This window comes from Myiozetetes cayanensis, unplaced genomic scaffold (genome assembly GCF_022539395.1).
Source record: "Myiozetetes cayanensis isolate MyiCay16 unplaced genomic scaffold, myiCay2020 scf549, whole genome shotgun sequence".
NCBI classification, from domain to species: Eukaryota; Metazoa; Chordata; class Aves; order Passeriformes; family Tyrannidae; genus Myiozetetes; species Myiozetetes cayanensis.
The window spans coordinates 1-24283 of record NW_026087797.1 but is presented as its reverse complement, the minus strand read 5'-3'; the positions used below and the strand labels follow the sequence as shown (position 1 = coordinate 24283).

Here is a 24283-nt window from a genome sequence, read left to right as displayed (position 1 = left end):
CAGCAAGAACGCCATTCGCTGTTGCCCGGCAACGGCAGTGACGTCACAGCGGGGCGCGTGTCTCAGCGCGGCCAATCAGCGGCGAGGCCGCGCGATTCCCATTGGTCGGGGTTGGACCAATGGGGGGAGGGCTGGGCAGGCCACGCCCCTTCTTAAAGGGGCAAGGGCGGTTTTGGGGGGGGGGGGGTCCGCACGTCCCAGTAAATCCCAGTTTGCCCACTCGGAGTGTCCCAGTAAATCCCAGAGACCCCTCCTGGAGTGTCCCAGTCCATCCCAGTTTGTCCCAGAGACCCCTCCCGGTTTGTCCCAGTCCATCCCAGTTTGTCCCAGTCCCTTCCCAGTTCCCCTTTGCCCCCCCCAGTGCGTTCCAGTCACCCCTCCCAGTGCCCCCCTGGTTTGTCCCAGTCCCTCCCAGTTCCCTCCCAGTCCATCCCAGTCCCATCCCAGTCCATCCCAGTGCCCCCAATCCTTCACCCACCCCCTCCCATTTTATCCCAGTCCTTCCCAGTACCCCCCAGTCCCCTCCCAGTTCATCCTAAAGACTAATCCCAGTTCCCTTCCAGTTCATCCCAGTCCCGTCCCAGTCCATCCCAGTGCCCCTAATCCTCCACCCACCCCCTCCCTTTTTGTCCCAGTCCCTCCCAGTCCCCTCCCAGTTCATCCCAGTCCCTCCCAGTCCCCCCCCCATGGATTTTGGGGCTCCCTCGGGGTCAGATTTTGGGGTGTTTTTGGGTGATTTTGGGGTGAATTTGGGTGATTTTGGGGTGAATTTAGGTGATTTTGGGGTGAATTGGGGTGATTTTGGGGTGTTTTTGGGTGATTTTGGGGTGAATTGGGGTGATTTTGGGGTGTATTTTGGGTGATTTTGGGGTGATTTTGGGTGATTTTGGGGTGTTTTTGGGGTGATTTTGGGGTGATTTTGGGTGATTTTGGGGTGAATTTGGGTGATTTTGGGTCTCTACAGGGCCATGGCCGCCCAGCCCAGGATGAGCAGGGACCCCCCCAGGGGGGCTCCCCGGTTGAGTTTGGGGTGAATTGGGGTGATTTTGGGGTGTTTTGGGTGATTTTGGGGTGATTTTGGGGTGATTTTGGGTGATTTTGGGGTGTTTTTGGGTGATTTTGGGTGATTTTGGGGTGGTTTTGGGGTGATTTTGGGTGATTTTGGGTGATTTTGGGGTGTTTTTGGGTGTTTTTGGGTCTCTACAGGGCCATGGCTGCCCAGCCCAGGATGAGCAGGGACCCCTCCCCCCCCCATTGATTTTGGGGTGAATTGGGGTGTTTTTGGGTGATTTTGGGATGATTTTGGGGTGATTTTGGGGTGATTTGGGGTGTTTTTGGGTGATTTTGGGTGTTTTTGGGGTGTTTTTGGGTGTTTTTGGGGTCTCTACAGGGCCATGGCCGCCCAGCCCAGGATGAGCAGGGTCCCCCCCAGGGGGGCTCCCCGGTTGAGTTTGGGGTGAATTGGGGTGGTTTTGGGGTAATTTTGGGTGATTTTGGGGTGTTTTGGGGTGTTTTGGGGTGTTTTGGGTGATTTTGGGTAATTTTGGGGTGATTTTGGGTGTTTTTGGGGTGTTTTTGGGGTGATTTTGGGTGATTTTGGGTCCCTAGAGCGCCATGGCCGCCCAGCCCAGGATGAGCAGGGTCCCCCCCAGGGGCCCCCGGTTGAGTTTGGGGTCCCCGCTGAGGCCGTGGAAGTAAAAAGGGACACAGAAGAGCCCGAGCCCCGCCAGGAACAGAGAGCCCGCCTGGGGGGGGAAACTGGGATGAACTGGGGGAACTGGGAGGGACTGGGGAACTGGGATGGACTGGGGAACTGGGAGAGTTCGCCTGGGGAAACTGGGATGAACTGGGAACTGGAGGACTGGGGAGAGACTGGGATGAACTGGGGAACTGAGGGACTGATGGACTGGGGAACTGGGAGGGACTGGGGGAACTGGGAGGGACTGGGGGAACTGGGATGGACTGGGGGAACTGGGAGAGCCCGCCTGGGGGGGGAAACTGGGATGAACTGGGGGAACTGGGAGGGACTGGGGGAACTGGGAGGGACTGGGGGAACTGGGAGGGACTGGGGAACTGGGAGGGACTGGGAGGGATGGGGGAACTGGGACTGACTGGGATGGATGGGAGAGACTGGGATGGACTGGGGAACTGGGACAGACTGGGAGGGGATGGGGGAACTGGGGGCACTGGGAGGGACACTGGGATGGACTGGGATGAACTGGGAGGGGACAGGAATGAACTGGGATGGGGAGAGAAACTGGGATGGGGAGGGATTTGGGGGTCCTGGGGGATTTGGGGGTCCTGGGAGGGTTTGGGGGTTCTTGGGGAGGGCAAAGGAGGGACTGGGGGGGATTTTGGGGAGGGGTCGAACCAGGTGGGGGTGCCTGGCAATGGGGGGATTTTGGGGTATTTTGGGTTATTTTGGGGATATTTTGGGTTATTTTTGGGGTATTTTTGGGGGTTCTCACCAGGTGGGGGTGCTGGCAATGGGGGGATTTTGGGGGGTATTTTGGGGTATTTTGGGGGTATTTTGGGGTATTTTTGGGGGTTTTCACCAGGTGGGGGTGCCGGCAATGGGGGTCGCCAGAAGGGCCAAACTGTGCAGGAGGTGGAACCGATTGGCGGTTCTCGTAGAGCTGGGGAAAGGGGTCAAAGGGGGTCAGAGAGGGGTCTGGGGGTCCCTGGGGTTTTGGGGCTGGGACCCCCTCAAAATGTCACCTCTTTCTGGTACTCGTCGTGGTCGCTCCGGCGCAGCCCTGGGGGGAGAAAGGGGGAGGGGTCACTGGGGGCTTCAGGGACCTCCCCCAGGGAGTGGAGACCTTCAGACCCCCAACCCTCCCCGGGACCCTCAGTGCCCCCTCCCGACCCCCTTGACCAGCGACCCCCAACACCAGCCTGACCCCCGCGCCCCCGGCCGCACCGTGCGCCCCGTAGGCCGCGGCCGCCATGGCCCCTGCTCTGCTGAGCGCCCCGAGCCGCGCCCAGGCCGCCGCCATCGCTGCCCTTCACTTCCGGATCCCGCTTCCGCTTCCGCTCCCGCCGCGCGCTTCCGCTTCCGTCGTTCCTAGTCTCTGATTGGTGGAGAGCGGCCGTCCATCAAAGCGGGGGAGGACCAATCGGAGCGCGAGGAGGAGGTCCCGCCTCCCGGTGGGGCGCCCTGGTGGCGGAAAAGGGAGGACGGGGGGTTTTGGGGGATTTTGGGGGATTTTGGGGGATTTTGGGGATTTGGGAGGATTTGGGGGATTTTGGGGGATTTTGAGGGGATTTTGGGAGGATTTGGGGGATTTGGGGGATTTTGGGGGATTTTGGGGAGATTTGGGAGGATTTGGGGGATTTGGGGGATTTTGGGGAGGATTTGGGGGATTTGGGGGATTTTGGGGGATTTGGGGGATTTTGGGGGATTGGGGGATTTTGGGGGATTTTGGGAGGATTTGGGGGATTTTGGGGGGATTTTGGGGGATTTGGGGGGTTGAGGGATCTTGGGGGATTTTGGGGATTTAGGGGAGATTTGGAGGATTTTGAGGGGACTTTGGAGGATTTTGGGGGATTTTGGGGAGCATTTGGGGATTTGGGGAGGGATTTTGGGGATTTGGGGGATTTTGGGGGTTGAGGGATTTGGGGGATTTTGGGGGGGATTTGGGGGATTTGGGGGATTTTGGGGGACTTTTTGGGGGTTTTGAGGTGGGGCCGGTCCGGGGGAGAATGGAGGGGATGAGGATGAAGATGATGAGGATGATGAAGGCCATGGGGGGGTTGGGAGAGGACGATGAAGGGGGTGGAGAGGATGATGAAGATGAGGATGGTGATGAAGATGGTGAGGATGATGAAGGTGGGGATGATGATGAGGAAGGTGAGGATGATGATGATGAAAATGATGGGGGGGACCAGGGGATGATGAGGATGATGATGAAGTCAGTGAAGATGAAGATGAAGAAGATGATGAAGATGATGATGAAGATGATGATGATGGTGATGTGGGGATGATGAGGATGAGGAGGAGGAGAAGGATGAAGAGAGAGGGGATGAAGATGAATATGAAGATGAAGATGATGGGGGCTCAGTCTGGGAGGGGATGATGAAGATGAAGATGATGATGTGGGGATGATGAGGATGATGAGGAGGAGGAGGATGAAGAGAGGGGGAATGAGGATGAGGATGAAGATGAAGATGAAGATGATGATGGTAATGGGGGGGATTTGGATGCTGAAGATGATGATGAAGATGATGAAGATGAAGGGGGGGTTGATGACTGATGGGCCTGGGGGAGCTGAGGGGGTGATGAAGATGAAGGTGATGATGAAGATGATGCTGGGGGGCACTGGGGGATGAAGATGATGAAGATGAAGAAGATGAGGAGGAGGAGGATGGGCCTGGGGGGGTTGAAGATGATGAGGATGAAGAGGGTGATGAAGAAGATGATGAAGGGGATGAAGGGGATGAAGATGAGGATGAGGATGGGCCTGGGGGGAGGGGGCTGGGGAGGGTGATGAGGACGATGAAGATGAAGATGAAGATGAAGATGAAGATGAAGATGAAGATGAAGATGAAGATGAAGATGATGATGAAGATGATGAGATGATGAAGCTGAGGCCGGGCCGGGGGATGGAGATGATGATGATGATGAAGATGATGCTGATGAAGCTGAGGCCGGGGGTCGGGGAGTTGTTCCTGGGGGATGATGATGAAGATGAGGATGATGAAGCTGAGGCCAGGGGGTTCAGGGGCCGTTCCCGGGGGTGATGATGAAGATGAGGATGATGAAGCTGAGGCCGGGCCGGGGGATGGAGATGATGATGATGATGATGCTGATGAAGATGAGGCCGGAGGTCGGAGGGGGCTGTTGCTGGAGATGATGATGAGGATGATGATGAGGATGAAGATGATGATGATGATGAAGATGAAGATGAGGATGCTGAGGCAGGGCCGGGGGGATGATGATGAGGATGAGGATGAGGATGAAGATGAGGATGAAGATGATGAGCTGAGGCCGGGGTCGGGGGCTGTTCCCGGCCCGGCCCCGCCCCCCGGAGGCGGCTCCTGGCGGAGGGACCCGCGGCCGCTCCTGTTCGGCTCCGTCGGCTCCCGCCATGGCCCCCTGCCCCCCGCCCGCGGCCCCCGGTGAGAGACCCCTCGACCCCCCGGCCAGGGCAGAGCCCGGGGGCGGATCGGGGGCTCCGGAGGGGGAGGGGGATGGGGGGATGGATGGGGCGGGGGAGGGGAGGCCTGCCCACCCTGGGGGCGGGGGGGCGGATGGGGAGGGGAGGGGTCGCTGGAGCCGCCTGGGACCCCGGGTGATGGGAGGGGGTTTTGGGGGCTCTGAGGCTTGAGGGGACCCTCTGGACCCCAAATTGAGGGTGGGGGTGGGGAGGTGAGAACGGGCAGAAATGGGGAGGGGCCCGGATTTGGGGAGGGGCTCTGATTTGGGGGTGGGGGTGATGCTGTAACTGGGGCAGGAGCCGCCTGGCCCGGGGGGAAATTTGGGGTCCTGCAGCTCTGAGAGCCCCCTGGGACCCCCCGGAGCTCCTGAGACCCCTCGGACCCCCGACCCCCCAAGGCCTCGTCCCCCTCCCTCCCCCCGGGATGCCTGGAACCCTGCTGCCAGGGCGACGTTCCCGGCCCGTTCCCATGGCAACGGAGGGGACCCACATCTCCCCCTCCCCCCCAAAAAAACTCCCGGGGCGGGGCCGGCGGGGGTCCTGGGGGCGGGGGTGGAATTTGAGGGGTTTTGGGGGTCTAATTTGGAGTCCGGGGGGATGGGGGAGGTTTTGGGATGCAGTGGGGGGCCGGGACCCCCACTGATGGTTTTTCTTTACTTCTTCTTCTTCTTCCCTCTCTCCCCCAACCCCCCACCCTCTGTTCTTCGCCCCTCCCCATTCCCATCATCCTCGGTGCGGCCCTGACCCCCCCATCCCCCACTCAAACTCCCCCATCCTCTGTGACCCCCATAACCCCCTGACTCCCCCCCATAACCCCCCCTCGTCTCTCCGTGCCCCTCCCTCCCACCTCTCCCTCTGACCCCCCCATCCTCCCTCAAACCCCCCAAACTCCCCTTCCCTCCCAAAAACCTCCCACCCCTCCTGACCCCCTCTAACACCCCTTGTGACTCCCCCCAACTCTGTAACCCCCTGACCCTCCTCCTACTCAAACCCCTCGTGCCTCCTTTCCACCCATAAACCCCCATAACTCCCATAAACCCCCATAAACCCCACCCCATCACAACTCCCATAACCCCCTGTGAACCCCCACCCCATCACAACCCCGTGACTCCATTATCTCCCAAAATCCTCTCACAACCCCCACAACCCCCTATAACCCCCCATAAACCCCCTGACCCCCACCCCATCACAACCCCATAACCAGCCCTATGACCCCTCAAAATCCTCCATAACCCCCATAACCTCCCCATAACCCCCATAACCAACCCCCCATAACCCCCCATAACCCCCCATGATCCCCCAAACTCCTCCATAACCCCCATAACCCCCCATAAACCCCCTATGACCCCCCCATTATCCCCCCTTATGTCCCCCAAAATCCTCCATAACCCCCTCATAACCCCCATTACCCCCCATAACCCCCATTACCCCCATAACCCCCCATTACCCCCTCATAATCCTCCATAACCCCCCTATGACCCCCACATTATCCCCCCAAAATCTCTCCCACAACCTCCCATGACCCCCATTATCACCCACACAACAATCCCCCATAACCTCCCTGTGACCCCCTCTCTCATGATCTCCTCCCATAACCCCCCATCCCCATCACAACCCCCCCATGACCCCCCCATGACCCCCCTAACCCCATCATCATCTCCCCTGTGACCCCCCCATTACTCCCATAAACCCTCACCCCCATCACAACCTCCGTTATCCCATGACCATTACCCCCAAAATCTATCCCCCTCTCTATTTTCCTCCCACAGCTCCCCTACCGCACTCCCCCTCCCTCACCCCATAACCCCTCCCTGCCCCCTCCTCTCCCCCCATCCCCCTCACCCCCTCCCCACCCCACCATGCCGCCCCCTCTCCCCGGCTCCGGCCCTGCCGCCGCTGCTGCTGCTGCTGCTCCTGGGCCGCCTCTCCCCGTCCCTCCCCGACCCCCAACCCCCTCCCCATCCCCCCAACCCCCAGGGGGCGGGGACCCCCCCGACCCCCCGATTCCCGGTGGTGCCCACCCAGTACGGGCGCCTGCGGGGGGCTCGGCGGGACCTGAGCAACGAACTGCTGGGCCCGGTCCAGGCCTTCCTGGGGGTCCCCTACGCGGCCCCTGGCTCGGGCCTCGCCGCTGGGCGCTCCTCGAGGCCCCCGCTCGCCTGGGGGTCCGCGACGCCACCGCCTGCGCCCGCCTGCCCCCCAGAACCTGCGGGCCGGGCCCTCGCTGATGCTGCCCCTCTGGCTCAGCGACAACATCGAGGCCGCCGGCGCCTACGTGGCGGCCCAGAGCGAGGACTGCCTGTACCTCAACCTCTACGTGCCCACCGAGGATGGTACGGGGGGGGAAAGGGATGCATCTGGGGGGCACCTGGGGGCACCTGGGCACACCTGGGGACACCTGGGGATGGGTATGGATGGGTATGGATACAGGGGGATACAGGTATGGATGGGTATGGACACGGCCCAGAGCGAGGACTGCCTGTACCTCAACCTCTACGTGCCCACCGAGGATGGTACGGGGGCTGGGGGCACCTGGGGGACTGGGCACACCTGGGGCACCTAGGGATGACAGGTATGGATGGGTATGGACACAGGTATGGACATGGGTATGGACACGGCCCAGAGCGAGGACTGCCTGTACCTCAACCTCTACGTGCCCACCGAGGACGGTACGGGGGGCTGGGGGCACACCTGGGGGGGTGGGACACACCTGGGGGCACCTGGGGACAGGTACAGATGGGTATGGACACAGGTATGGATAGAGGGGGACATGGGTATGGACACGGCCCAGAGCGAGGACTGCCTGTACCTCAACCTCTACGTGCCCACCGAGGATGGTACGGGGGCTGGGGGCACACCTGGGGGTGGGACACACCTGGGGACACCTGGGGACAGGTACAGATGGGAATGGATAGAGGGGACACAGATATGGACATGGGTATGGACACGGCCCAGAGCGAGGACTGCCTGTACCTCAACCTCTACGTGCCCACCGAGGACGGTACGGGGGCTGGGGGCACCTGGGGGGCACCTGGGGGCACCTGGGGGGGTGGGACACACCTGGGGATGGGTATGGACACAGATATGGACATGGGTATGGATGGGTATGGACACGGCCCAGAGCGAGGACTGCCTGTACCTCAACCTCTACGTGCCCACCGAGGACGGTATGGAGTGAGGGGGGCACCTGGGGCACACCTGGGGGCACCTGGGGGCACCTGGGGACAGGTATGGATAGAGGGGGACACGGGTATGGACACGGCCCAGAGCGAGGACTGCCTGTACCTCAACCTCTACGTGCCCACCGAGGACGGTATGGGGGGCTGGGGGGCACCTGGGGGCACCTGGGTACACCTGGGTACACCTGGGGACAGGTACAGATGGGTATGGATACAGGGGGATACAGGTATGGACACGGCCCAGAGCGAGGACTGCCTGTACCTCAACCTCTACGTGCCCACCGAGGACGGCACGGGGAGGATGGGGCACCTGGGGGCACCTGGGCACACCTGGGGACACCTGGGGACAGGTACAGATGGGTACAGATGGGTATGGATGGGTATGGACACAGATATGGACATGGGTATGGACACGGCCCAGAGCGAGGACTGCCTGTACCTCAACCTCTACGTGCCCACCGAGGATGGTACGGGGTGAGGGCACACCTGGGGGCTGGGACACACCTGGGGACACCTGGGGACAGGTACAGATGGGAATGGATAGAGGGGACACAGATATGGACATGGGTATGGACATGGGTATGGACACGGCCCAGAGCGAGGACTGCCTGTGCCTCAACCTCTACGTGCCCACCGAGGACGGTACGGGGTGAGGGGGGCACCTGGGGGGGCACCTGGGTACACCTGGGGACAGGTAGGGATGGGTATGGATGGGTATGGATAGAGGGGGACACACGGGGACAGAGCGAGGACTGCCTGTACCTCAACCTCTACGTGCCCACCGAGGATGGTACGGGGGGCTGGGGGCACCTGGGGGGGTGGGACACACCTGGGCACACCTGGGGACAGGTGGGGACACCTGGGGATGGGTATGGACACAGATATGGACATGGGTATGGACACGGCCCAGAGCGAGGACTGCCTGTACCTCAACCTCTACGTGCCCACCGAGGATGGTACGGGGGGCTGGGGGCACCTGGGGGGCACCTGGAGGGGTGGGACACACCTGGGTACACCTGGGGACAGGTGGGGACACCTGGGGATGGGTATGGACACAGATATGGACACGGGTATGGACATGGCCCAGAGCGAGGACTGCCTGTACCTCAACCTCTACGTGCCCACCGAGGACGGTATGGGGGGGGAAAGGGATGAGGGGCACCTGGGGCACCTGCAGCACACCTGGGGACAGGTACAGATGGGTATGGATGGGTATGGATAGAGGGGGATACAGGTATGGATGGGTATGGATGGGTATGGACATGGGTATGGACACGGCCCAGAGCGAGGACTGCCTGTACCTCAACCTCTACGTGCCCACCGAGGATGGTATGGAGTGAGGGGGGCACCTGGGGGGCACCTGGGGGGGTGGGACACACCTGGGGGCACCTGGGGGTGGGTATGGACAGGGGGGACACAGATATGGACATGGGAATGGACACGGCCCAGAGCGAGGACTGCCTGTACCTCAACCTCTACGTGCCCACCGAGGATGGTATGGAGTGAGGGGGGCACACCTGGGGGCACCTGGGGGGATGGGACACACCTGGGGACAGGTACAGATGGGTATGGATGGGTATGGATAGAGGGGGATACAGGTATGGATGGGTATGGATGGGTATGGATGGGTATGGACACAGATATGGACATGGGTATGGACATGGGTATGGACACGGCCCAGAGCGAGGACTGCCTGTACCTCAACCTCTACGTGCCCACCGAGGATGGCATGCAGGGTGAGGGGGCACCTGGGGGGCACCTGGGCACACCTGGGGACAGGTGGGGACAGGTATGGATAGAGGGGGACATGGGTATGGACACGGCCCAGAGCGAGGACTGCCTGTACCTCAACCTCTACGTGCCCACCGAGGATGGTACGGGGTGAGGGGGGCACCTGGGGGGCACCTGGGCACACCTGGGGACAGGTACAGATGGGAATGGACATGGGTATGGACACGGCCCAGAGCGAGGACTGCCTGTACCTCAACCTCTACGTGCCCACCGAGGATGGTACGGGGTGAGGGGGCACCTGGGGGCACCTGGGAGTGTGGACACACCTGGGGGCACCTGGGGTAGGGTATGGACAGGGGGGACACAGATATGGACATGGGTATGGACACGGCCCAGAGCGAGGACTGCCTGTACCTCAACCTCTACGTGCCCACCGAGGACGGTACAGGGGGCTGGGGGCACCTGGGGGCCTGGGGCACCTTGGCACACCTGGGGACAGGTGAGGGGTGGGGACACACCTGGACACACCTGGGCACACCTGGGCACACCTGGGCACAGGTGAGGGGGGGTCAAAGTGGGGGGAGGGGCTCCCGGTGTCGTTATGGGCAGCAGGAGGTGGGCGTGGCCAGGTGAGATGGGCGTGGCCAGGTGAGATGGGCGTGGCCTGTGAAAGGGGCGTGGCCAGTTGAGATGGGCGTGGCCAAGTGAGGTGGGCGTGACCCGGTCGGGTGGGCGTGGCCAGGTGATGTGGGTGTGGCCAGGTGAGGTGGGCGTGGCCCACTCAGGTGGGTGTGGTCAGGTGAGATGGGCGTGGCCCAGGTGAGGTGGGCGTGGTCCGATCAGGTGGGCGTGGCCAGGTGAGGGAAGAATCGGGCTAAGAAAGGAGGAAATCGGGCAAATTGGAGCAAAATTGGGAATTTGGGGGGAAAAAAGGAGGAAATGGGGCAAAAAGGGTGGGGGGGGAGGGGCGGCCCCGCCCCCAAATCCTGGTCCTGGCAGAGGTGGCAGAGAAAAAGGGGGGAATTTGGGCAAATTTGGGCGAGAAAATGGGAAAATGGGGCTGAAAAAGAGGGGAATTAAAATGGGGCAAAATCCCCCCAAATTGGGCAAAAAGCGGCGGGAAAATGGGAAATGGGGGGAGGGGCCAGGCCAGGCCTCTCCCTTCCCCCCCCCCGGGCCCAAACTGGGGGAAAAAGGGGCAGAAATGGGAAAATCCCTCTGGAAAAGGAGGAAATTGGGATTTGGGGCAAAAAGGGACAGATTTGGGCAAATCGGGGAGGGGAGGAAGCCCTCCCCACCGGAGCCACAGCCCCGCCCCCGCGCCCAGGGCCCCGCCCCCACGCGCTGCTGGCCCCGCCTCCATCCCAGTGTGCGTCCCAGTGTCCCCAGTTCCATCCCAGTTCCATCCCAGTTCCATCCCAGTATTCCCAGTTCCATCCCAGTTCCATTCCCAGTTCCATCCCAGTTCCATCCCAGTATCCCCAGTGTCCATCCCCCGTTCCATCCCAGTATCCCCAGTTCCATCCCAGTTCCATCTCCAGTTCCATCCCAGTATCCCCAGTGTCCATCCCAGTTCCATCCCAGTTCCCTCCCAGTTCCATCCCAGTTCCATCCCAGTTCCATCCCAGTATCCCCAGTTCCATCCCATCCCAGTGTCCCCAGTTCCATCCCAGTTCCATCCCAGTATCCCCAGTTCCATCCCAGTGTGCGTCCCAGTGTCCCCAGTTCCATCCCAGTATTCCCAGTTCCATCCCAGTTCCATCCCAGTATCCCCAGTGTCCATCCCATCCCATCCCATCCCATCCCATCCCATCCCATCCCATCCCATCCCAGTTCCATCCCAGTTCCATCCCGGTTCCATCCCAGTTCCATCCCAGTGTTCATCCCAGTGTCCATCCCAGTGTCCCCAGTTCCATCCCAGTTCCATCCCAGTGTCCCCAGTTCCATCCCAGTATCCCCAGTTCCATCCCAGTTCCATCCCAGTTCCATCCCAGTGTCCCCAGTTCCATCCCAGTTCCATCCCAGTGTCCATCCCAGTGTCCATCCCAGTTCCATCCCAGTATCCCCAGTTCCATCCCAGTGTCCTCAGTTCCATCCCAGTTCCCTCCCAGTATTCCCAGTTCCATCCCAACTCCATCCCAGTTCCATCCCAGTTCCATCTCAGTGTCCCCAGTTCCATCCCAGTTCCATCCCAGTATTCCCAGTGTCCATCCCAGTATTCCCAGTGTCCATCCCATCCCATCCCAGTATTCCCAGTTCCATCCCAGTTCCATCCCAGTGTCCCCAGTTCCATCCCAGTATCCCAGTTCCATCCCAGTGTCCATCCCAGTTCCATCCCAGTGTCCATCCCAGTTCCATCCCAGTTCCATCCCAGTGTCCTCAGTTCCATCCCAGTTCCCTCCCAGTATTCCCAGTTCCATCCCAATTCCATCCCAGTTCCATCCCAGTTCCATCCCAACTCCATCCCAGTGTCCCCAGTTCATCCCAGTGTCCATCCCAGTGTCCATCCCAGTTCCATCCCAGTTCCATCCCAGTATTCCCAATTCCATCCCAGTTCCATCCCAGTTCCATCCCCAGTGTCCATCCCAGTTGCCTCCCAGTATCCCAGTTCCATCCCAGTTCCATCCCAGTTCCATCCCAGTTCCATCCCAGTGTGCGTCCCAGTGTCCCCAGTTCCATCCCAGTGTCCATCCCAGTTCCATCCCAGTTCCATCCCAGTATTCCCAGTTCCATCCCAATTCCGTCCCAGTGTCCATCCCAGTGTCCCCAGTTCCATCCCCAGTTCCATCCCAGTGTCCCCAGTTCCATCCCAGTTCCCTCCCAGTATTCCCAGTTCCATCCCAACTCCATCCCAGTTCCATCCCAACTCCATCCCAGTTCCATCCCATCCCATCCCAGTATCCCCAGTTCATCCCAGTGTCCATCCCAGTTCCATCCCAGTTCCCTTCCAGTTCATCCCAGTGTCCATCCCAGTTCCATCCCAGTTCCATCCCAGTTCCATCCCAGTTCCATCCCAGTATTCCCAGTGTCCATCCCATCCCATTCCATCCCATCCCAGTATTCCCAGTGTCCATCCCAGTTCCATCCCAATTCCATCCCAGTGTCCATCCCAATTCCCTCCCAGTATTCCCAGTGTCCATCCCAGTGTCCATCCCATCCCATCCAGGAGTCCCCTCCCCCTCCCCTCCCCCGGCCCCATTTTTGGGCCCTCCCCCCAAATTTCCAGGCCCCTCCCCTCTCCCCCCTCCCCCCATTCCCCTTTTTCGGGGCCTCTCCTGACCCCAAAACCCCCTCAATTTTTCCCCAACAGGAACCAGGGGGTTGGGAAAATTCTCAATTTTTTCAGGGCTTTTGTGACCCTTCTTTTTTTTTTGTGCCCCTCCCCTTCCCCCAAAACCCCTCCCCACCCCCCACCTCCCCAGCCCCATTTTGGCTCCTTTTGGCCCCAAATTTTTCCTCCTTCTCTCCCCCTGTCCAGGTTTGCTCGGCAAAGCGCGAGGACGGCGCGGCCGGCGGCCCCCGGACTCAGGTAGTTTTGCTGCATGTTTTGGGGCAAAATCCCCCTTTTGGGCTTTTGTGGGGCTGTTTTTGGTTCTTTCTCTTCTTCCCCTCCCCTTAAATTTCTTTTTTTGGTTTCTTTTGGGTTTTTTGTGGGTTTTTCCTTCCCTCCTTCCTCTCCTTTCTTTCCCCTCCCCTTTTTCTTTCCCTTTCTGAGGGGGTCTCTCCCCTCCCCCTCTTCTCCCCCTCCCCCTTCTTTTTTGGTCCTCTTTTCAATTTTTCCCACTCTTTTTTTTTTTCTGGGGTTTTTCTTTTTTCTTTTTGGTTGTTTTGGTTGTTTTTTGTGGTCTCTTCTTTCTTGGGGGTTTTGGGGAGTTGTCTTTTTTTGGTCTTTTTGGTGTTTTGGTGCTTTTTTGGTTCTTCTTTTTGGTGGCTCTTTTTGGTGTTTTTTGGTTTTTTTTGGATGCCCCTCCCCTTTCCTTCCCCCTCCCCATCCCCCATATTTGGGGCCCCCTTTGCTCATTATCCCCAATGGGAAACCCCAGTTGCCATGGAAACAGCCCAAAAGGGGACACCTCTCCCTCCCTCAGTGACCCTCCTCAAATCCCCCCTGCCCAAATCCCACCTCTGACCTCTGACCCCGCTGTCACCCCCAAAAAGTGACACTGGGGGAGGGTCTGTGGGTGGGGTCTAAAGGGTCCCCAATCATGGGGTGGGGTCCCAGGTCCCAATCATGGGGGGGGGTCTAAAGGGTCCCAATCATGGGGGAGGAGGGGTCTAAAGGGCCCCCAATCATGGGGGGAGGGGGTCCTAAAGGGGTCCCCCAATCATGGGGGGAGGGGGTCCTAAAGGGGTCCCCAATCATGGGGAGGAGGGGGTCCCTAAAGGGGTCCCCCAATCATGGGGGAGGAGGGGGTCCTAAAGGGTCCCCCAATCATGGGGGTCCCCAACTCTGGGATGTCCTCAGGGGTGCCCCCCCCCAAAGAGGTGTCCCCAACCCTACAGGGGGTCCCCATGGGGGGGTCCCAGGGATGACCCCAAAGACCCCCCCCAAGGGGTCCCAGGGTTGTCCCCAACACCGGGGGGGGACCCCAAAGACCCCCCCAGGGGGGTCCCAGGGTTGTCCCCAACACCGGGGGACCCAAAGACCCGAGTCCAGGTGTCCCCAACACCAGGATGACCCCAAAGACCCCCCCAAGGGGTCCCAGGGTTGTCCCCAACACCGGGGGGGACCCCAAAGACCCCCCCTGTGGTGCCCCCCAAACCCAGAGTGGGGTCCCTCTTTCCCTCCCCTTCTTCCTTCTCCCAAACCCCACCCCCAAAAAAAAACCCTGACCCCCTGACCCTGCCCCCTGACCCCCTGACTCTCTGACCTGACCCCCTGACCCCTCTGGCCATCTTTGCCCCCAGACATCAGGGACAGCGGGAAGAAGCCGGTGATGCTTTTCCTGCACGGAGGATCCTACATGGAGGGCACGGGGAACATGTTCGATGGCAGCGTCCTGGCGGCCTACGGGAACGTCATCGTGGTCACCATGAACTACAGGCTGGGGGTCCTGGGTGAGGGGGGGACACAAATCCCATGGGAACGTCATGGTGGTCACCATGAACTACAGGCTGGGGTCCTGGGTGAGGGCACTGGGGGACACTGGGGACACAAATCCCATGGGAACGTCATGGTGGTCACCATGAACTACAGGCTGGGGGTCCTGGGTGAGGGGGACACTGGGGGAGACACAAATCCCATGGGAACGTCATCGTGGTCACCATGAACTACAGGCTGGGGGTCCTGGGTGAGGGGGACAGGGGGGGACACAAACTCGTATGGGAACGTCATTGTGGTCACCATGAACTACAGGCTGGGGTCCTGGGTGAGGGGACACTGAGGGGACAGGGGGACACAAATCCCATGGGAACGTCATCGTGGTCACCATGAACTACAGGCTGGGGGTCCTGGGTGAGGGGGGGGACAGGGGGGGACACAAATCCTATGGGAATGTCATGGTGGTCACCATGAACTACAGGCTGGGGGTCCTGGGTGAGGGGGGGACACAAATCCCATGGGAACGTCATGGTGGTCACCATGAACTACAGGCTGGGGTCCTGGGTGAGGGGGACAGGGGGGACAGGGAAATCCCATAGGAATGTCATGCTGTGGTCACCATGAACTACAGGCTGGGGGTCCTGGGTGAGGGGGACAGGGGGACAGGGGGACACAAATCCCATGGGAACGTCATCGTGGTCACCATGAACTACAGGCTGGGGGTCCTGGGTGAGGGGGACAGGGGGGACAGGGGGACACTGGGAGGGACACAAATCCCATGGGAACGTCATCGTGGTCACCATGAACTACAGGCTGGGGTCCTGGGTGAGGGGGGACACAAATCCCATGGGAACGGCATTGTGGTCACCATGAACTACCAGGCTGGGGGTCCTGGGTGAGGGGGACAGGGGACAGGGGGACACAAATCCCATGGGAACGTCATGGTGGTCACCATGAACTACAGGCTGGGGGTCCTGGGTGAGGGGGACAGGGGGACACTGAGGGATCCCATGGGAACGTCATGGTGGTCACCATGAACTACAGGCTGGGGGTCCTGGGTGAGGGGGACAGGGGGGGACACAAATCCTACGGGAACGTCATCGTGGTCACCATGAACTACAGGCTGGGGTCCTGGGTGAGGGGGGACACAAATCCCATGGGAACGTCATCGTGGTCACCATGAACTACAGGCTGGGGGTGCTGGGTGAGGGGGACACTGGGGGACACAAATCCCATGGGAACGTCATCGTGGTCACCATGAACTACAGGCTGGGGGTCCTGGGTGAGGGGGGACAGGGGGGACACAAATCCCATGGGAACGTCATCGTGGTCACCATGAACTCCAGGCTGGGGGTCCTGGGTGAGGGGAAGGGACAGGGGGACACAAATCCCATGGGAATGGCACTGTGGTCACCATGAACTACAGGCTGGGGGTCCTGGGTGAGGGGGGGACACAAATCCCATGGGAACGTCATGGTGGTCACCATGAACTACAGGCTGGGGGTCCTGGGTGAGGGGGGACACTGAGGGGACAGGGGGACACAAATCCCATAGGAACGTCATCGTGGTCACCATGAACTACAGGCTGGGGGTCCTGGGTGAGGGGGACAGGGGGACACAAATCCCATGGGAACGTCATCGTGGTCACCATGAACTACAGGCTGGGGGTCCTGGGTGAGGGGGACAGGGGGACAGGGGGGACAGGGGACACTGGGGGACACAAATCCCATGGGAACGTCATGGTGGTCACCATGAACTACAGGCTGGGGTCCTGGGTGAGGGGGACAGGGGGACAGGGGGACACAAATCCCATAGGAATGTCATCGTGGTCACCATGAACTACAGGCTGGGGGTCCTGGGTGAGGGGGGACAGGGGGACAGGGGGACGGGGACACAAATCCCATGGGAACGTCATCGTGGTCACCATGAACTACAGGCTGGGGTCCTGGGTGAGGGGGACACAAATCCCATGGGAATGGCACTGTGGTCACCATGAACTACAGGCTGGGGGTCCTGGGTGAGGGGGACAGGGGGGACACGGGGGGACACAATCCCATGGGAACGTCATGGTGGTCACCATGAACTACAGGCTGGGGGTCCTGGGTGAGGGGGACAGGGGGACAGGGGGGGACAGGGGGACACAAATCCCATGGGAACGTCATCGGTGGTCACCATGAACTACAGGCTGGGGGTCCTGGGTGAGGGGGACAGGGGGACAGGGGACATGGGAACGTCATCGTGGTCACCATGAACTACAGGCTGGGGGTCCTGGGTGAGGGGGACAGGGGGGACACCAGGGGACAGGGGGACACAAATCCCATGGGAGCGTCATCGTGGTCACCATGAACTCCAGGCTGGGGGTCCTGGGTGAGGGGGACAGGGGGACACAAATCCCATGGGAATGTCATGGTGGTCACCATGAACTACAGGCTGGGGTCCTGGGTGAGGGGGACAGGGGGACACAAATCCCACGGGAACGTCATCGTGGTCACCATGAACTACAGGCTGGGGTCCTGGGTGAGGGGGACAGGGGGACACTGAGGGGACAGGGGGACACTGGGGGACACAAATCCCATGGGAACGTCATCGTGGTCACCATGAACTCCAGGCTGGGGGTCCTGGGTGAGGGGGACAGGGGGACAGGGGGACAGGGGGGACAGGGGGACACAAATCCCATGGGAATGTCATCGTGGTCACCATGAACTCCAGGCTGGGGTCCTGGGTGAGGGGGGACAGGGGGACACAAATCCCATGGGAATGTCATTGTGGTCACCATGAACTCCAGGCTGGGGGTCCTGGGTGAGGGGGACACTGAGGGGACAGGGGGACACAGGAACGTCATGGTGGTCACCATGAACTACAGGCTGGGGGTCCTGGGTGAGGGGGACAGGGGGACAGGGGGGACATCAGGAATGTCATCGTGGTCACCATGAACTCCAGGCTAGGGTCCTGGGTGAGGGGGGACACAGGGGAGGGGTTGGGGACACCCTGGGGGAGGAGGGTGGGTTTGGGGGACCCCCCCACGTGGCAGAACATCCCCCCGGGTTTTAAAGGGGTTGGGGGACACGATGGAAGATGGGGCTGTGGATGGGGGAGGGGTCCTTGGGGACAGGGGGGACCCCAACGTGTCCCTGGTGTCCCCAACGTGTCCCTGATGTGTCCCCAACGTGTCCCTGGTGTCCCCAACGTGTCCCCAACATGTCCCTGATGTGTCCCTGGTGTCCCCAACGTGTCCCTGCCGTGTCCCTGCCGTGTCCCCAACATGTCCCTGGTGTCCCCAACATGTCCCTGACGTGTCCCTGATATCCCCACCGTGTCCCTGGTGTCCCTGACGTGTCCCTGATGTCCCTGCCATGTCCCTGACGTGTCCCTGCTGTGTCCCCAACGTGTCCCTGATGTGTCCCTGACGTGTCCCCTGATGTCCCTGACGTGTCCCCAACGTGTCCCTGGTGTCCCCAACGTGTCCCCCCAACGTGTCCCTGACGTGTCCCCAACATGTCCCTGCCGTGTCCCTGCCGTGTCCCCAACGTGTCCCCAACGTGTCCCTGATGTCCCTGACCTGTCCCTGGTGTCCCTGACGTGTCCCTGGTGTCCCCAACGTGTCCCCAACATGTCCCTGACGTGTCCCCAACGTGTCCCTGATGTCCCTGCCGTGTCCCCAACGTGTCCCTGGTGTCCCCAACATGTCCCTGTCGTGTCCCCAACGTGTCCTTGGTGTCCCCAACATGTCCCCAACATGTCCCTGCCGTGTCCCCAGGGTTCCTGAGCACGGGGGACCAGGCAGCCAAGGGCAATTACGGCCTCCTGGACCAGATCCAGGCTCTGCGGTGGCTCCACGAGAACGTGGGGCACTTCGGGGGGGACCCCCAGCGGATCACCATCTTCGGCTCCGGCGCCGGCGCCGCCTGCGTCAGCCTCCTCATCCTGTCCCACCACTCCGAAGGTACCCCCCCGGGACACCCCCAAAACCCAGCGGGGACCCCCCAAAAAACCCAGCAGGGACACCCCCAAAAATCCAGCAGGGACACCCTGAAACCCAGCAGGGACACCCTAAAACCCAGCGGGGACCCCCCCAAAACCCAGCGGGGACACCCTAAAACCCAGCAGGGATCACCCCAAAAATCCAACAGGAATCACCCCAAAAATTGAACAGGAATCACCCCCAAACCCAGCAGGGACCCCCCCAAAATCCAACAGGAATCACCCCAAAAATCCAACAGGAACCCCCCAAATCCAAGGGGAGCCACCCAGATCCCAGCGGGGGACACCCTAAAACCCAGCAGGGAACCCCCCAAAAATCCAGCAGGAATCACCTCAAAAATCCAACAGGAATCACCCCCAAATCCAACAGGAATCACCCCAAAACCCAGCAGGAATCACCCAGACCTCCCCCAGACCCTCTGAATCCAACAGGAACCCCCCCAAAACCCAACAGGAATCACCTCAAAACCCAGCGGGGACCCCCCCAAATCCCAGCAGGGACCACCCCCCCAAAATCCAACAGGAATCACCTCAAATCCCAGCAGGGACCCCCCCAAATCCCAGCGGGGACCCCCCCAAATCCCAGCGGGGACCTCCCAAACCCAAGAGGAATCACCCCCAAACCCAGCAGGGACCCCCCCAAAACCCAGCAGGGACCCCCCCAAAATCAAACAGGAATCACCCCAAAAACCCAGCAGGGACCCCCCCAAATCCAACAGGAATCACCCCAAAAACCCAACAGGAATCACCCCAAAAACCCAGCAGGGACCCCCCCAGATCCCAGCGGGGACCCCCCCAAATCCCAGCGGGGAACCCCCAAAATCCAACAGGAATCATCCAGACCCCCCCAGAGCCTCTGAATCCAACAGGGACCCCCCCAAAAATCCAGCAGGGACCCCCCCAAAAAACTCAGCAGGGACCCCCTCAAATCCCAGTGGGGACCCCCAAAATCCAACAGGAATCACCCCAAATCCCAGCAGGGACCCCCAAATCCCAGCAGGGACCCCCAAACCCAGCAGGGACCCCCAAACCCAGCAGGACCCCCCCAAATCCCAGCGGGGACCCCCCCAGATCCCAGCAGGGACCCCCCAAAATCCAACAGGAATCACCTCAAAACCCAGCAGGGACCCCCCAAAACCCAACAGGGACCCCCAAAACCCAGCAGGGACCCCCAAAAACTCAGCAGGGACCCCCAAATCCCAGCAGGGACCCCCCAGATCCCAGCGGGGACCCCCAAATCCCAGCGGGAACCCCAAAATCCAACAGGAATCACCCCCAAATCCCAGCGGGACCCCAAAAACCCAGCAGGGACCCCCTCAAATCCCAGCAGGGACCCCCCAAATCCCAGCGGGGAACCCCCCAAAATCCAACAGGGACCCCCCCAAAATCCAAGGGGAGCCACCCAGACCACCCCGGGGACCCCCCAAATCCATCAGGGAACCACCCGGATCCAACAGGGACTCCAAAATCCCCTCCCATCCCTGTGCCCCCAACTCCTGATGGGGTCCCCCTTGTCCCCTGTCCCCACCCCTGGCCATCCCCGTGTCCCCAATCCTCGAGCACCCCCTGTCCCCCCGACGTCCCCCATCCCCACGCAGGGCTGTTCCAGTGTTCCCCTGTCCCCCAATCCCCTCCCATCCCCTGTCCCCAATCCCTGATGGGGTCCCCCTTTGTCCCCCTGTCCTCCCCTGCCCCCTGACGCCCCCTGCCCCCTCAGGTCTGTTCCAGTGTCCCCGTGTCCCCAATCCCCTCCCACCCCCGTGTCCCCCTGTCCCCACCCTGACCATCCCTGTGTCCCCCACCCCTGATGTCCCCCGTCCCTCAGGTCTGTTCCAGTGTCCCCGTGTCCCCAATCCTCCCACCCCTGTGTCCCCTGTCCCCCACCCCCGGCCATCCCCTGTCCCCAATCCCTGAGCACCCCCACCCCACCCCTGGCCGTCCCCATGTCCCCAATCCCTGATGGGGTCCCCCCTTGTCCCCCTGTCCCCCACCCCCTCCCATCCCCCTGTCCCCACCCCTGAGCACCCCCTGTCCCCCCCAGCCCTGACATCCCCCGTCCCCCTCAGGGCTGTTCCAGTGTCCCCTGTCCCAATCCTCCTGTCCCCGTGTCCTCAATCCCTGAGCACCCCCATCCCACCCTCTCCCATCCCCTGTCCCCTGTCCCCAGTCCCTAATGGGGTCCCCTTGTCCCTGTGTCCCCAATCCCTGAGCACCCCCGTGTCCCGCCCCCTGACGTCCCCCCACTCCCCAGGGCTGTTCCAGTGTCCCCTGTCCCCCTGTCCCGCCCCTGACATCCCTCCATCCCCTCAGGGCTGTTCCAGTGTCCCTGTGTCCCCTAATCCCTGATGGGGTCCCCCTTTGTCCCCCTGTCCCCACCCCTGGCCATCCCCGTGTCCCCAATCCCTCCCACCCCCTGCCCCCTGACATCCCCCCACCCCTCAGGTCTGTTCCAATGTCCCCGTGTCCCCAATCCCTGATGGGGTCCCCCTTGCCCCCTGTCCCCCACCCTGGCCATCCCCCTGTCCCCTAATCCTCCTCGTCCCCTGTCCCACCCCTGACATCCCCCCGTCCCCACAGGGGCTGTTCCAGTGTCCCCCTGTCCCCAATCCCTGACGCCCCTCCCCTTTCCCCTCAGGGCTGTTCCAGTGTCCCCTTCGTCCCCCTGTCCTGTCCCCCTGACGTCCCCCCACCCCTCAGGTCTGTTCCAGTGTCCCCTGCCCCCTGTCCCCCTGTCCCCCCTCCCTGACATCCCCCTTCCCCAGGTCTGTTCCAGTGTCCCCAATCCCTAAGCACCCCCTGCCCCCTGACATCCCCCACCCCCGCAGGACTGTTCCAGGGTCCCCAGTCCCCTCCCACCCCCTGTCCCCCAGCCCTGACATCCCCTGTCCCCCTCAGGTCTGTTCCAGTGCCCCCTGTCCCCCTGCCCCCTGACACCCTCCCTTCCCCCAGGTCTGTTCCAGTGTCCCCTGTCCCTGCCCCTGACACCTCCTCTCCTGTCCCCCCAGGTCTGTTCCAGTGTCCCCCTGCCCCCTGCCCCTGACACCCCCTCCTTCCCCCAGGTCTGTTCCAGTGCCCCCTGTCCCCCCACCCCTGACCTCCCCTTCCCCGCAGGTCTGTTCCAGTGTCCCCCTGTCCCCCTGTCCTGTCCCCCTGACACCCCCCGTCCCCCAGGTCTGTTCCAGTGTCCCCTGCCCCCTGACGTCCCCCTGCCCCCTGACACCCCCCTGTCCCCCAGGTCTGTTCCAGTGTCCCCCTGTCCCCCAATCCCTGACACCCTCCCCTTCCCCTCAGGTCTGTTCCAGTGTCCCCTGCCCCCTGACGTCCCCCTGCCCCCTGTCCCCAATCCCTGACACTCCCTCTGCCCCCCAGGTCTGTTCCAGTGTCCCCTGCCTCCTGACATCCCCCCACCCCCAGGTCTGTTCCAGTGTCCCCTGCCCCCTGACGCTCCCCTCCCTTCCACCCCCAGGTCTGTTCCAGTGTCCCCTGCCCCCTGACATCCCCCTGTCCCCCCCAGGTCTGTTCCAGTGTCCCCCTGTCCCCCACCTGACACCCCCTGTCCCCCAGGTCTGTTCCAGTGTCCCCTGCCCCCTGACACCCCTCCCCTGTCCCCCCAGGTCTGTTCCAGTGCCCCCTGTCCCCCACCCCTGACTGTCCCCTGTCGCCCAATCCCTCCCACCCCCTGCCCCCTGACATCCCCCACCCCCCTCAGGGCTGTTCCAGTGTCCCCCTGTCCCCCACCCCTGGCCATCCCCATGCCCCCAATCCCCTCCCACCCCCTGTCCTGCCCCCTGACGCCCCCCTCCTGTCCCCCCAGGTCTGTTCCAGTGTCCCCTGCCCCCTGACGTCCCCTGCCCCCTGACACCCCCTCCCTGTCCCCCCAGGTCTGTTCCAGAAGGCCATCGCGCAGAGCGGCACGGCCATCGCCAGCTGGTCGGTGAACTACCAGCCCCTCAAGTACACGCGGCTGCTGGCGGCCAAGGTGGGCTGCGAGCGCGCCGACACCGGCGCCGCCGTCGAGTGCCTGCGGCGCCAGCCCTTCCGCGCCCTGGTGGACCAGGACGTGCAGCCCGCCCGCTACCACGTGGCCTTCGGGCCGGTGGTGGACGGCGACGTGGTGCCCGACGACCCCGAGATCCTGATGCAGCAGGGCGAGTTCCTCAACTACGACATCCTCATCGGCGTCAACCAGGGCGAGGGGCTCAAGTTCGTGGAGGACTCGCTGGAGAGCGAGGACGGCATCTCGGCCTCCTACTTCGACTTCACCGTGTCCAACTTCGTGGACAACCTGTACGGCTACCCCGAGGGCAAGGACGTGCTGCGGGAGACCATCAAGTTCATGTACACGGACTGGGCCGACCGCGACAACGGCGAGATGCGGCGCAAGACGCTGCTGGCGCTCTTCACCGACCACCAGTGGGTGGCCCCCGCCGTGGCCACGGCCAAGCTGCACGCCGAGTACCAGTCGCCCGTCTACTTCTACACCTTCTACCACCACTGCCAGACGGACGCCCGGCCCGAGTGGGCGGACGCGGCGCACGGCGACGAGATCCCCTACGTGTTCGGGGTGCCCATGGTGGGCGCCACCGACCTCTTCCCCTGCAACTTCTCCAAGAACGACGTCATGCTCAGCGCCGTCGTCATGACCTACTGGACCAACTTCGCCAAGACGGGGTGGGTGTGGGGGTGTGGGGTGGGGGGTGGGGCAGGGGGGGTTGGGGGTTGGGGAGGGGTTGGGGGTCCTTTGGGGGTTCTTTGGGTGGGGCCCTGGGTGGTTCTTTGGGTGTTTCTTTGGGTGGTTCCTTGGGTGGTTCTTTGGGTGGTTCTTTTGTTCTTCAGGTGGTTCTTTGGGTGTTTCTTTGGGTGGTTCCTTGGGTGGTTCCTTGGGTGGTTCCTTGGGTGGTTCCTTGGGTGGTTCTTTGGGTAGTTCTTTGGTTCTTCTGGTGGTTCTTTGGTTCCTTGGGTGGTTCTTTGGTTCTTTGGGTGGTTCTTTGGTTCTTTGGGTGGTTCTTTGGGTGTTTCTTCATGTGGTTCCTTGGGTGGTTCCTTGGGTAGTTCTTTGGTTCCTTGGGTGGTTCTTTGGTTCTTTGGGTGGCTCTTTTTGGAGGGTTCTTTGGGTGTTTCTTTGGGTGTTTCTTTGGGTGTTTCTTTGGGTGGTTCCTTGGGTGGTTCCTTGGGTGGTTCCTTGGGTGGTTCTT

The 24283-nt window shown here is 61.7% G+C and overlaps 2 protein-coding genes across 2 annotated transcripts; one reads left to right on the top strand and one right to left on the bottom strand.

Moving 5' to 3' along the window:
* Nucleotides 1–683: 683 nt before the first annotated feature.
* TMEM256 (transmembrane protein 256) lies at nucleotides 684–3147 on the bottom strand. Its single transcript, XM_050334498.1, has 6 exons — nucleotides 2921–3147; nucleotides 2710–2756; nucleotides 2556–2636; nucleotides 1582–1745; nucleotides 1339–1380; nucleotides 684–1124 (listed from the first exon to the last, which is right to left on the bottom strand). Exons 1-4 carry the CDS (start codon nucleotides 2994–2996, stop codon nucleotides 1605–1607), a joined length of 345 nt encoding a protein of 114 aa, XP_050190455.1. The 5' UTR covers nucleotides 2997–3147; the 3' UTR covers nucleotides 684–1124; nucleotides 1339–1380; nucleotides 1582–1604.
* Nucleotides 3148–4602: 1455 nt separating this feature from the next.
* Nucleotides 4603–23759, top strand: LOC126650055 (neuroligin-2-like; the record flags this gene model as incomplete). The annotated part of the gene is given in 8 exon segments (XM_050334501.1): nucleotides 4603–4707; nucleotides 7134–7269; nucleotides 7272–7337; nucleotides 7340–7489; nucleotides 13545–13595; nucleotides 14975–15124; nucleotides 18865–19050; nucleotides 22970–23759. Coding segments are annotated over 8 exon segments (1634 nt in total), but the record flags the coding sequence as incomplete, so codon positions are not given.
* Between the last annotated feature and the right edge of the window lie 524 nt (nucleotides 23760–24283).